At 33.8% G+C, this 14,193-nt stretch overlaps 1 protein-coding gene across 1 annotated transcript in view; it reads right to left on the bottom strand.

Annotated features, from left to right (window-relative positions):
• Positions 1-14,193, bottom strand: part of WDR11 (WD repeat domain 11) — a 102,556-nt gene that overhangs the window by 75,249 nt on the left and 13,114 nt on the right. Inside the window, exons 3-9 of the mRNA XM_077126226.1 lie at positions 9,382-9,535; positions 7,662-7,835; positions 5,277-5,463; positions 2,796-2,961; positions 2,260-2,374; positions 1,080-1,275; positions 675-778 (exon numbers count right to left, since the gene is read on the bottom strand). Of these exons, the coding sequence (XP_076982341.1) occupies positions 675-778; positions 1,080-1,275; positions 2,260-2,374; positions 2,796-2,961; positions 5,277-5,463; positions 7,662-7,835; positions 9,382-9,535 (1,096 nt within the window). The remainder of the gene's footprint in view (positions 1-674; positions 779-1,079; positions 1,276-2,259; positions 2,375-2,795; positions 2,962-5,276; positions 5,464-7,661; positions 7,836-9,381; positions 9,536-14,193) is intronic.

Raw genomic sequence — 14,193 nt, 5'->3', positions numbered from 1 at the left:
CATAAACATTTACTGAGCATCTAGAATGTGCTGGGTTCTGTGCTAGGATATATGAGTATTGAGTAAAACAGTGTCCTGTTCCACCATCATCACCCTTCCCTGTCCCCTCCTCCAATCACCCCCCCCTCCAATCACCTCACCTCCACTCCCACCCCCGCTTGGAGAAAACACACAAATATGGCCACAATCACAATACAGCTGATAACTATTAGGGACACACCAGGAGAACATTTAAGCCAGACTTGGGAAATTAAAGAAAGTAACATAAGTTGAACTTTGAACTACAGTAGCAGAAAGGGAAAGAGAAAGACAGTATTCAATTCCAAGCTGAGAAACTAGCAAAAGTGAAGGCCCGGAAGTTGTCTGGTTTGGCTCAGCAAAAGCTAAACATACAGTATGTAGGTGCCTAATTTCATCTCTTTCTTTTACATGAGAGTCTCTCAAAATTGAATATTTTCTAATTCCAACAACTATAAAGCCAATCTATGCTACTTCAGGCACTTCCATGGTTAAATATTTTATACTTCTCTGATTTAAGAGCAATTCCACATTTTAGTTTTCTCAAGTGTAATTTTGACTTTATAACAACTGCGAAGCCAGTAACTATCTTAATTTTGCCTTTCAAAAAGTACACATAACATGAAAGAGAAAGAAAAAAAAAACATACAGCTTACCAATCATGTTATCTAAGGAAAGGTCTGGGAGTTTATTTTGTAGCACTCCTACAGGAACTCCACAGAAAGATACTGGTGAATATAAAGGTGACACACCAGAACTACTGCAAAGACATAATAATTGGATGGCATTTACATATTTAAAATCTGCGTTACATATTAGACTTTCAAATTATTAGTTCCAGATAATGGCATTTTATTTTTGCAATATTCATTAACCTTATCCTAGGTGAAAGCGCTAGCAGGTTTAGATAACTTACTAACAATTTAAAGTCTGAATTATCACTTTAAAAATTTTTAATAGAAAAGTAGTCCCTGCTGCTTTTATATGATCCTGCTAATTTTTAAAAAGATGAAAAGCAGAACAAAACAAAACCAACAAAAAGACTCTATTGATTTGTTTACCTGTTCCGTGAATTTCTATTACAAACAGCTGACTTCAGCTCCCAAATCATCACCCTTCCGTCACTCACTATGAGGGCGGCTGCATTCTCATTGACAGGACAACACACCATGCTGAACGGACGCACAGTCTTCGTCACCCTGATTGCATCACACTGGCTGCGTAAATCATAGGTCAGCTCCTGAACAGGATCTGGATCTTAACAGAAATGGTTTTCTTTGAAATATCAGAAAGCAACCCTATCAATGGTCACTACTATTTGTTTCAATTTAAATAAAATGTCATCTAAAAGGACATCATTCCTTCACTAATACAAAATGTGTCGAGTGGGCGGGCCACGGTGGCTCAGCAGGCAAGAATGTTCGCCTGCCATGCCAGAGGACCCGGGTTCGATTCCCGGTGCCTGCCCAGGTAAAAAACGAAAAAAAAAAAACACAAACAAAAAAATCTGTTGAGTGTTTCCACTTTTTACAATTATTACTCATTTCTTCCCAATATAAAAATAATTCACTTCATGACCACATAGACCAAATTTAAACTCCCAAATAACAACTTTGATCAAAATAGCTCATTCTGAATATTTTCAAAATAAAGTAAATGCTTTGAAAAAGGATCAACAGTGACATCTGATTAAATAATGAATAGTGTAATATAAACCATTACAAGTTGCAGTGGTCTGTGATGAATCTGAAATTAACTGCCCTTTACAAAAGATGTGAAAGTCACTTTCACCGTTATATAGCACATCATTTCACAAAAACATTATTTCTATTATCCAGGATAAGATTGTAAATGACAACTGAATGCCCTGGAGACTTATTAGCATGATACTTAATGCTGGAAATTCCTAAAGTAAAAGAAGTCAAGGGAGTATAATTTGATGGACGTCTGCTGAAGAATTCACAAAAGATCACATCCACTCGGATAATGGACACAGTAAAGAGGGATTTATAAAATAGTACTTTCTTTGTTTTACATATACAGTACATTGTTATAACACCAAGAAATTAAACCTTGGACTTGTACTTTTTATGCCTTTTATTTGAAACCATATTCTAAGACCTTCTCAAGACAAGAATAATTATTAGCTCTATAGCGTGGCTGGTATGTGCCATATAAAACTTAATTCTGAAGAAACTTAATTCTGAAGAAAAACAATATCGTTGTGAGACATAAACTCACCTGGTTCCTCATTTGAAGTGCTGAAAACACTATTATAAGATCTTCGGACACGTAAAGTTATACAACCATTTTCATGTAGGCAAAACAAGCCATCACGCTGAAAACAGGGTATTACCTTTAAAACAGATGATATATTTACTTTAAAAAACATAACAGAATAATAGAGTATATACTGTGAATCTCATAAATTTATACCTAAAGAATTTATGTGTGAGAAAAACAAAAACACATATAAACCCCACATTTAAAACTAAATGCACATTTTAAAAATCCATTCATAATCCTAAAGAAAATTCTCTTTATCAATTTAACTTAAATAACTCAAAAAAATATCTCCACATAAGTCACAAGAATTTCTAGGGCAAACCAAATCAATCAAAAAGCACAGAAAAATAAGGAATATAAAATAGTGTTGCTAATCTTTAAATGAATAAAATACAGAAAGTAAAACTAAAGACATGTCCAAGATTATGGTTTTTCTCTAATAACTTATTCATAATCAACTTTTGGTAATGTAATCTATAAACTATAGATACCTGTAGAAATGGAACACCTGTTCGTTCAATTGCAATCACACCTACTGTTTGATTCACTTCAAGATCAAGGATTAAAATCTCTCGAGGATAGAGTAACAACATGTGATTTCTTTTGGAAGGCAGGTATGCCAACTGAAGGCAATCATTGAGTGTTATGAATTCAGCACTGAAAAAAAATAAACGTTTACTTTAGATATCACCAAATGAGTCACGACTATTCATGTTGGGAAAAGTTAATAAAGGATTTAATTGTGTACTTCTGATATAAAAATTATCAATGAAAAAAATAAAACTATTTCCTACAATGACTGACACTGGCTGGCATCCAAAACTTAGATTTGCCCAAATATAAATTATGATGGTAATATTGTACAGAGTGGGGCAAAGACTTCAGTATTTCTAAGGTTTTGAAACTTTAAAGTAAAGTAGAAAAGACATTATATCTGTGATATAATATGGTGACAACTACTATTCTGGCATTCAAAAGGTACCAATTTTCTTTTATTTTTATTTTGCAACTGTAAGTACTACATAGAATGGTAAAATTAAGACACAGGATTAAAACAAAAACATTTCGGGTATTTAGGTTCACTCGATACAGAAGTCAATCTGTATGGCTTTGGGTAAGTCCATCAGTAATCGGCCTGGGCAAGTCACTTCTCTTCCTTTTGACTGCAGTTTTCTCAATTAAAATTGAAAGGATATACTAGACTATGTCAAGGTCCATAAGCCCAAATGGTTACCATATTCTACCTCCATTTACGTTTAAGCTGTCATAAAATCCTTTTGAAACAAAGTAGGGTATTTATTAACCTATATCACAGCATTCCCTTTGGTATTAGTAAAACTGAAATAACTATTTGGGGGTCATAAAAGACTGTTAAACAGACTCAAAAAACAATCTAAGTAATTTGTGATTACTGCATGTTTAATCATATATTTTTAATATTAAATACATTTCAAGAATAGACATAATAATATGCTATTTTCTTTTTAAACAAATTTTATTTAAAGAGTTTGAAATTAAAAATAAAATTAGTTTAGAAAACTAAAAGAGACCTGAATTGCATTAGATCACGGCTCTGCTACTTTCTAGCTGGAGGAACTTCAGCAAAGCATTTAAAACAATTTAAGACTCAGTTTCCTCATCTGTCTAATGGAAACGTACTTCTAGCCAGGACTGTACTAAGACTACATGAAATAATGTATGTGAACACCCTCACAGCAGTTCTTTTTGAGCAGTAAATAATGTATTTTCCCAATACTCAAGATGCACATGATTCATTTGAGAGAGAATATAACATATATAAATCGTAACTTATAAAACTATTTATAGTGTGAAATAATTATTTATTTATGATAAGAAAGCAATGAAAAATAAATATGAAGTTCTCTTAAAACACTGAAGGGCTGGGTGGGCCACAGTGGCTCAGTGGCAGAATTCTCACCTGCCATGCCAGAGACTTGGGTTTGGTTCCCGGTGCCTGCCCACGCAATAAAAAAAAACAAACTGAAGGGCCAATCTCAAATCATTTCAACACAGGTTAGGGAATAAATTAATTAGTGATTTTAATTAGTTTAAGATTTAATATACAAAAATTAGATTCACATACAAATTCAGAATTATTGGTAAAGCAATTTACATTTTTACCGATTATTTTTCAGATAATTACCTACATTTAGATAGAATAATCTTAGCATATTAAAAATGACTATTTTAAAACAAAGATCAAAAACCTGCGGAAGTAATAAAAATATAAGAACAATTATAATTCAAGGTAAAAGAAATCTACTATTACAGAAAATTAATCACATAAAATTTCATTGAGTAGCAATTTGTTTAATAATAGCTAGCATTTACAAAATGAATGCTTATTATCTGTCACTATGTTAAGTACTTAGCTTTATTCTATCTTTAAATCCTAAAGCATCCTATGAAACACAATAAAATCCTATTTCAGAGATTGGAAAAGCAGAATTTGAGTGAGATTAAAGAATTTTCTCAGTGTTATACAGCCAGGGCTTCCCTATGAACGCTGGCCTTTACCTAGATGGTTAACATCTTCATTTGCACAAGAAAAATACCCATATTTTACTGGCTCATAAGAATGCATTGCTTTTGGGTCAGAAAAATGTCTTTAAAATGAAAGCCCATCTGTTGTTCCAAAATTCCTAGTGCATTCAATAACCTCAACTTTAGAATGTTTATCCCATATTTTAGGAAGTAAAAAGCAGAAGTCAAAAGTTCTACTCAGTAAAAATCAGTAGAGGGAGCTCGGCACAATTAGTGGAAACAGGAATCATGTTAAATGATGAGCCTCCTCTTTAGAGAAGACTAAAATGAATTTTTTTCTCATTAATTCAAAATTAGAAACAAGAAAGGGTGAGATAAAGAGGAAAATCAATCTCAGTACATCTCTAAAAATATTCTCATATCTGATAAGTAGACGTAATGTTGTTTGTTTTATACTTGTAACTCACCTAGGTTTCTCCTGAGTGATTAAAATTTTTACTTTATTAAGAGCTTTCTTGGCACCTGTGGCTGTAGCCAGCTTGTTATGCGCTGGGCTAGAGTGTGGGCTGGATATGTACACCTTTTTCCCAGGGCCAGAAGGAGGCTTGGATGGACAGAAGTCTGAGATGAATACAATACCCTCGCTGGTGAGTACTGCATTGAAAGAAGCAAAACTCTAATTAAAGTTTAATCAATTTTAGAATAGAGTTCTATGCCAATACAATTTTTGACAGTAAGGCAAGGATAATTTTAATAATATAGAACTGGTATATTACATACTCATAACATAATGGGAATGTTCTCCAGGTTGAAGAGCAATAGGTGGACAATTATAATTCATCAGAGGCCTTCAAGCTTAGCATTTTAAATTAATATTTTACATTGAAAGGATACCAGAAGGTTATTGGCAGAAAAAATGTTTATTCTTCAAAATAAATTTGATGCATGGACTTTTGTTAAAAATCTCTCCTCATTATATTCCATAATTTTAAAACCCAATGACTCTTCGGAATATAACATTCAGAGGAAAAAAAAATCCCATACAGAAGAGGTTCTCCTGTGATTCGCTAAATTTAAGTATTTGATTTGATGATACTAAGTTTTTTATGATTATTATGAGCTTTTCAATTTAAAGGTATTTCCCTTTTTTGTCTCAAGCATCAGATAGAAACTTAGAATGTACAAACAGGGCTCTAGTTCTCATATATTATATACATTTTAAAATAAAGTACAACAGTGGCTTACTAAATGTATAAGAAACAAAAAACCCAAGAAAGGCAGCATCATGTTTAGCAATACAAATGATGCCTTTTCACGACAGAAAAAATAATCTCCCTCAAAACTGGGGATGACTAACATAGGAATATCCTGGCTCTTAACAGTTAGGGAGACTGGTTTAACACAATGAATAAAATGACTTCAAGAGTTTTGCCAACCCTAGCACATTCAATACGAGGAAATCAAAGACATTAGGTGAACTGATACTTCGAACTATATGGTACTTTCATCAACCAAATTACAGAAATGTAAAAAGTTGATGTGTTGCGTTAACCTAAAGCCTTGCTTCTCCTTCTCAAGTTACAGAATTCATCCTTAACTAATTTCCCTTTCTTGGTGACGCCTTCTCTCCCAGACTTTGTCAGCTAAGCCAGGTCTCTGCTGTGTTCCTTACAGCACTGCATTTAAGTGAGCAAATGAGTAACAGAGCGTAAGAATGCCTATAATTATATACACACATTTATGTGTGAAAACAACACTGTGTTGCATTTATTCATATACTTTGTTTCCCATTTCAATTTCTATTTCTCTGCCCTTTTCTTTATCTCTCAACACACACACTCTCACACACATCTTAATAAACGTTGGTGGATAAAAGTTAGATGTTTGAGTCTTTCAAATGCAGGGAAAACATCATTTACTAAAGCTGATTCTCTCACCTCCTTCAAGTCCCTGATCAAATGAGACCCACTTTGACACCTCATGTAATATAACAATCTGCCCCCTCTCCATCCACCTCCATTCGCTTTATCCTCCTTTCCTTTTTTTTTTTTACACAACCTACCACCTTTTAATATAATAGAATTTCTTAATTCATTATGTTTGTAGTTTACTGCCTGCGTCCCTCTCACTAGAATGTGAACTCTATGAAAGCTCATAGAACTGAACCTCATCTTGGTTCAAAGATACATCCCAGGTTCCCGGGACAATGTATGACACATAGTAAGAGCTCAAGAATATCTACTGGATGACTGAATAAAAAAAAAAAATTCCTCAATAATTCATCCACAACACAATCTGTCTAAAATATATCTAATTTTTGATCAGCAGCTCAGTAAAACATTAAAAGCACATTGGCATAAACAACCTCTGCAATAAAAAATTTCCTTGGGCTTTTCTGTTCCTTATATGCATCTGTTTATGGGATCAAAACTAATGGCATAAATTAGAATGATTTTTTAAAAAGGAAGAACTAAATTTGGACACAGACTACATGATACCTTGATTCAGGTTATTTAGATACTCCAGAAAAATAAACTTAATTAAGTCTGAATTAGAATATCAGTGCAACTCTCTCTCCCCAACTAGTACATTTCTATTCACAAAATAGTTGAGGTGTGGTTTGCAAATTTAAATCTCTATTAAAATACTTGAGAATGATATGGGGTTTTTAGTAGCTTTATTAGAAGCTACAGATATATGGCCTAAATATGCTTCACTTTGCTCAGCTGTTTTAATATTATAGATGTATAATGTGTATATATATATATATATATATATATGTTCATGTATATAGTATTAATTATATTATAAATGCCTCATTTAATTCATCTTACACAGTAATTATTACTCACAAGTTAAATGTGAGGGATCAAAAGGGTCAAAGGAAAAAGAAAGAATGTTATCTGCATAGCTCTTCTTCCAAAGTTTGGTGCCAGTATCTGCATTCCATAGCACAATGTAATTTGGTGGGTGAATAGCAAGCAATAAATCTCGGGAAGCATCTTGATTCCACAACCACTGCACATCTGTAAAGCCAAATAAATAAAAGTGAAATTCAAAACCCACCCACCACTAAGGCAAACTCATAGAGCCAGAATCTGGAATACAGATTACCATGGGCTGGTCTGGGGTAGGGAATATGTAGTTAATGCTTAAATTGTATTGAATTTCTAACTACATTGTTTATAAAGTTTTCTAATTTGATGGTGGTAATGGTAGCACTACATTATGAGTATAATTAACAGCACTAAATTATGAATGTGAATGTGATTAAAATAGGAAATTTTAGGTCATATATAAGTTACTAGAATAAAAATTAAAAGATAAAACATAAGACTGTGTAACAGTGAATCCTATTGTAAAAGATGGACTATAGTAATAGTACAATTGTAAAAATACACTTTCATGAATTACAGCAACTGTATCACACTAATGCAAGGTATTAATAACAGGGTGGTACATAGGGGAAAAATATACCCTAATGCAAACTACGGACTATAGTTAATAATACAATTATAATATTCTCTCATCAGATGTAACAAAGGTAACATACTAATGCAAAGTGTCAGTAATAGGGGCGGGGTTTATATGTGAATGCTATCTTTTTTACATGTTTTTTCTGTGAACCTGCAACTGCTCTAATTTAAAAATTCTTTTTTAAAATCCACTTAAAAATATGCAGTATGTTAAATCTGAATGCCCCCACCCAACAAAACTGTGACCTGAATTGCAGAGGAAAAGCTAATTTATACAAAACGAGCTATCTCTAAGTCAAAATTTTTAAGCACTCTGAAATATGACTTCAAAGAAAATAAAAGGCAATTTACACATAATTATTTAAAATATTACAAAATCAATGTCAGTGACTATTTTGGTAGAATTATTTAATGAAATTTGTAGTTTTCAATGTTTTCTTTCACAACAAAATTAGATAAAGATCTAGTTCAGCACTTCACATAGTAAGTACACAATGAAACTTTTTTTTATTAATTAAAGAAAAAAAGAAATTAACACAACATTTAGAAATCATTCCATTCTACATATGCAATCAGTAATTCTTAACATCATCACATAGATGCACTTTTTTTTTTAATGACTACAGAGAGTCACTCAAAGTCCTGAGACTAAAGAACACAGCATTGGTTTAAGTCAATACTATAAATAAGCAAGCAAACAGTCTATATGAAAATTATAATACACCATCTCTATAAATGGAACTAAACACTGAGGGCTAATAGAAAATAGCAGTTCAGGCAAGTTTACTTGTAGCTTAGATTACAAGACTTTGCAGCAATTTAATCTTCTTTAGGATGCTTAACTGAGTGATGCTGAAATTAACATGTAGCCAAAGCACAATCAGCTGAGATTTAAAGAAATATGTCCAGAAGCATATTGATAAGGAAAAGAAAACTAAATTAAGATTAATAGAACAGGCTAAATGCAATCAAGAGTTGACTGTAAAGTGATGAAATTTCAAAAGAATGGCAACAAAACTAAATAAAACAGAAAACCCACACCCTAAGAGTGAGTGTTATCAATATAAACACTTCGCGGAGCCCAGACTTTCTTTACCCTGAATAGGTTTGGTGTGCTCTTGGATCTCACACTGAACTACTCCAGCTGCTACATCCCAAACAATGATTTTTCCGTTGACATCAGCAGAGGCTAAGCGCAAGGAATATGGTGAGCCAATGTTATGGTGATAATTTTCCCTGGCCCATTTAACCTAATACCAGGAAAAAAATAAAATCAAGTAAATATTTGCACTAGATGAAACAAAATTTTTGCAAAACATCATTCAGAACACATACCATATTTATACTACAAAAATATTACTTAGTAAGAATAAACAGGAAATTGGTTTGCATTTTGAAAGTTACACATTCAAATTATTTTTTTAAGTTGCAGTTAAAATATTTTCAAAAAATCACAATGTTCCCGGCTTTAAAACATGAAAATAATGCCCAGCTTTAATATTTTAGGAAATTGAAGTAAAACTCCAGAATATTATAGAACTAAAATCCAATTATGAGATAGGAGTGAAGGCGAATCTCTAGTGGGTCTAGAAGTAATATCACCATGTTGAAGATGAACAAGAGTGAAAGGGGTTGTATAGACCTACATGTCCCACTGACTCACACTAAAAATATGAATGAGTTCTCATAAGAATTATTTCAAAGATATGATTCTTGTATAAAGCATGTTTAAGTCCAGGGTACAGGGGGAAAACTGCTATTCCATGCTATGAGCTACGTCCAAAAGGAAACCATCAACATTACCACAGCAACAGTAGAGGTAAATAATAGGGAGAGGGACAAGAGTTAGGAGGAGGTTTTGATTTCCTATTTGGTGAGGGTGTGTTTACTGGTTTTCTGTCTCTTGGGAACAATGAAATCATTCAAAATTGAGAATGTTGATGGACTGTGGACTTTGGGATCTCTACATGATGCCCGATGAATGCAGGTGGCTGAAGGATGCACTGACGGAGAGTAGAGTGGCAAACGATGGTGTATACCTATGAACAAAGGCTGTGCTGCTACAAAAAGGGACAATGACGTGAGGCATGCAACGATGTGAATGAACATGTGGGACATTTGGCGAAACAAAAAAACAACAATGGTATGGTAACCTTTAGAAAATGCTTATAACAGAACAGGGGCCTAGATTGAAAGCTTTTAGAGCAGGCACGTTAAGTCCGGAGGGGTGATTATTACCTCTGGATTTTGAGAGGTTGTTTTATATATATAAACTGATATTTAGAGGTAAGAACGAAGCCGAACAGGTTGGGGTTAAAATAATTCAGAACATAGGGGTAAGGAAGACAGTGTCTATATTTTAGTACAATTGTAAAAATCTTGATTCCACACTCTTTGAGACCAATGGAAGAAAGGTTTATTTGATCTGGAACTGAAATTTTCTGTAGTGCATAATCTAAATTCAATCTATCTGTATAGCTCATTTGAACAACCAAAACACAGAGAGCACAGAATGAGAAAGGTCCTTTAACCCAGTATAGATTACTGTAATGCCTGGAAACATCTTAAGAGCATATTAACCAGGTAATCAAAAAGTATTGACAAAGTCCCCTGAAGGAGGAGAGAAAGACTATGGAACTATTAAACCTGCCTATCAGGGAATCCCCTGAAATTGTGTCAAACTTTAGGGACACCCAAATCAATAGGCCAAGCCCTCAATCATGAGGCTTACTCTTGTAAAGTTTATGTAGGTAGCAGAGAAGTTCAGACTACCTATAGGAATGCCTAAGAATTACTTCTGGAGGACCTCTGTTGTTGCTCAGATGTGGCCTCAGTCTGTCTAAGTTCAACTCTGCAAGTGAAATCATTGCCCTCCCCCCTATGTGGGACATGACATTCAGGGCTGAAAGTCTCCCTGGAAACGTGGGAGAGGACTCCCAGGGATGAATCCAGACCTGGCACCGTGGGATCAACAATTACGTCCCAAAGAAATGGGGGGGAAAGAAGTGTAATTAAAGTATAAGTGGCAGAGAGAGTTCAAATAGAGTTGAGAGGCTACTCTGGAGGTTGTTCTTATAAAAGCTTTAGGTAGACCTTCCTACCTATCATAACCTGCCAACCCTAAAGAGCATCTAGGGCAATTCTAGGCAATCATAAAGAACACCTAGAGCAATATGTAAGATTCCACAAGGGTTCCAGGCACTAGAGTAACTTTCCAGAAACCTACAATCTCCAGATGGGTCCCTGGTCCAGATAAGTTCTGAAACCTAGCCCAGCCTCTCCAGAATATCAGACAGTTCTATCTCCCGACCCCATATTAGTGACAGACCCTTCCAATATGAAAATTTAGAATGGCCATAGTCCAAACAACCCCAATGAGAGGTATGGAAAGATTAAAGGTGATGGTGGAATTATACACAGAAGACAGGACTCAACAAATGAATATGAATGCTGAATCATTAAATTGATATCTCTTTTAGTCTCTAGTATTTTAGAGCAGCTAGAAGTAAAAACTTAAAATTGTGAAACTATAACCCATGTCAAAGTCTGAAATATGTTCTACAACTAATTGTGGTGCTGTGCTTAGAAATTTATAGCTTTTTTGTATGTATGTTATTGCTCACAAAAGAAAAGAAGGGAAAAAAGTCGATTGTGATGATCAAAAAGTACTTAAGCTCTCTAGCCTCCTATATTCTAGAGCAGCTAGAAGGAAAAATATGAGAGGATTATGGTAACCCATGACAAACCCTGGTATCTATCCGGTAACCACTCTTTGAAGAGTACTTTGAAAACTATTGCTTTTTTATTTCTTTGCTTTGTATATATGTTATATACTATACAATAAAAAAGTTTTTAAAAAATCCAATTATGATAGAACCTCTTAAATCCTAAATTGCTGAGAATGTTTTCCTGTATTCTATTATTCCAATTAAAGAACACAACATAGATTTATAAAAACCTTGCAGGGGGAAAAACAGAAGGTAAAAATTCCCTGGTGATAGTTCATTCACAAAATTGGAGAAACTGTAACCACTTTTTCCTTTAAAAAATATGTCTTTATACCTCTATCAATATTACAAGTATAGAATTTACTAAATAACAAAATAATTCCAGGATATCTGGTTAAATTTCTGAACAATGAATACTGATGGAGTTCACAGTGTAAGGAATAAAATACAAAGACCTTGCCATGAGCCAGGGCCTTCGTGGCTGTTCTAAGAGAGGGCATTACTTCCTATTCATTCTGTCTCAGGATTCTGCTTGTTTATTCAAAGCATTTATCATACAATTTGTAATTATTTTATGATTGCTTGATTGTCCTATCACCAACTCACGGACTGGAAGCTGCAAAGGACAGGATTTATAGGCCTTGTTCACATTTCTATTCTCAGACCTTAACATAATGCCTAAAGTTAGCATTCAACAAATATGTTTAATAATTGAGTTTAATCACTAGAAAATCTTCAAATAGATGTGTGTATGTGTATACATACAGACACAGACGTGTTTATGGAAACACACATAAACACAAAATGCTGAAGGGGGAAGAAAGCTAACCAATTGCGATAAATATTTGTGAAAAAGATGAAAAAGAGTTTTCTGAACCTCAGTGCTAACAAGGCTTAAGGTTTTACTGTGTAATAAATAAATCTTTTCAAGAAAGAATTTTTTAATGAAATGCATATGTATGCATATATGTGTATATATTTTGTATATGTGTGTAGTGCTTGGATTATATTTATATAACCCGCAAGCAGGGAATATATATAATTTTGAATGACAAAAACAAACTAAGCACATCACAGTCAACTCCTGAAAACCAAGGATAAGGAGAAAATCTTGAAGGTAGCCAGAGATAAAAAGATGCACTGTATACGAAGAATAACAGCAGTCTTCTCATTAGAAATTAGGCTAGCTGGAAGACAATGGAGTAATATCTTTAAAGTAATAAAAGAGAATCAAATTGTCAAGCCAGAATACTATACCCAATGAAAATATCTTTCAAAAACAAAGGAGAAATAAAGACTTTCTCAGAAAAATAAAAGCTAAGAGAATTAACCAACATCAGACCTGCACCTAAACAATTTAAAGGAAGCTCTTTAGACAAATGTAATACCAGGATAAAATTCAGATCTATATTAAGAAATGAAAGCTTCAGAAGTAGTAAAAACAAAACAAAGAAAGAGAAGGTAAATATAAGACATTTTCTCAAAACAAAATCAAAAGCACAAACCTCTTTCTTACATCAGATTTAAGTAAAAAAGCGAATGTTCTCCCCTCTAAGATCAGGAACAAGGTAAGGATATCTTCCCACCAATCCTATTCAACATTGGCTTAGAATTTCTAGCCAGTATAACATGGCAAGAAAAATAACTAAAAGTCATACAGATTACTTATGAAAAAATAGTTATTTTTATTCACTAATGACATGGTTGTAAAAGAGTCCCCAGAATTCACCAAAAACAACTAGATCCAGTAAAAGAATAAGACAAGGCTGCAGCATATAGTCAATATCTTATATTGTATGTTTCCCTATCTCACATTACACACAAAAATTATCTCAAAATGGATCAAAGACATAAACGTAAGAGCTAAAGTTATAAAACTTCTAGAAGAAAACGTGTAAATCCTGATGTTGGGGCAGGAAATGGTTTCTAAGGTGTGGCAGCAAAAGGATATGCAACAAAAGAAAAAACAGGTAAGCTTTACTACACCAAAACTAAAATTTTTGCGCTTCTAACAACACCATTAAGAAAGTGAAAAGAAGGCGGGCCATGGTGGCTCAGCCGGCAGAGTTCTCGCCTACCATGCAGGAGACCCAGGTTCTTTTCCTGGTGCCTGCCCAAGCAAAAAAAAAAAAAAGTGAAAAGACAATCCAAGGACTGGGAGAAAATATTTGAAAATCATT

Source organism: Tamandua tetradactyla, chromosome 13 (assembly GCF_023851605.1).
Source record: "Tamandua tetradactyla isolate mTamTet1 chromosome 13, mTamTet1.pri, whole genome shotgun sequence".
Classification (NCBI taxonomy): Eukaryota; Metazoa; Chordata; class Mammalia; order Pilosa; family Myrmecophagidae; genus Tamandua; species Tamandua tetradactyla.
Note: the sequence above shows the minus strand (reverse complement) of the source record. Positions and strands in the feature narration are given on the sequence as shown.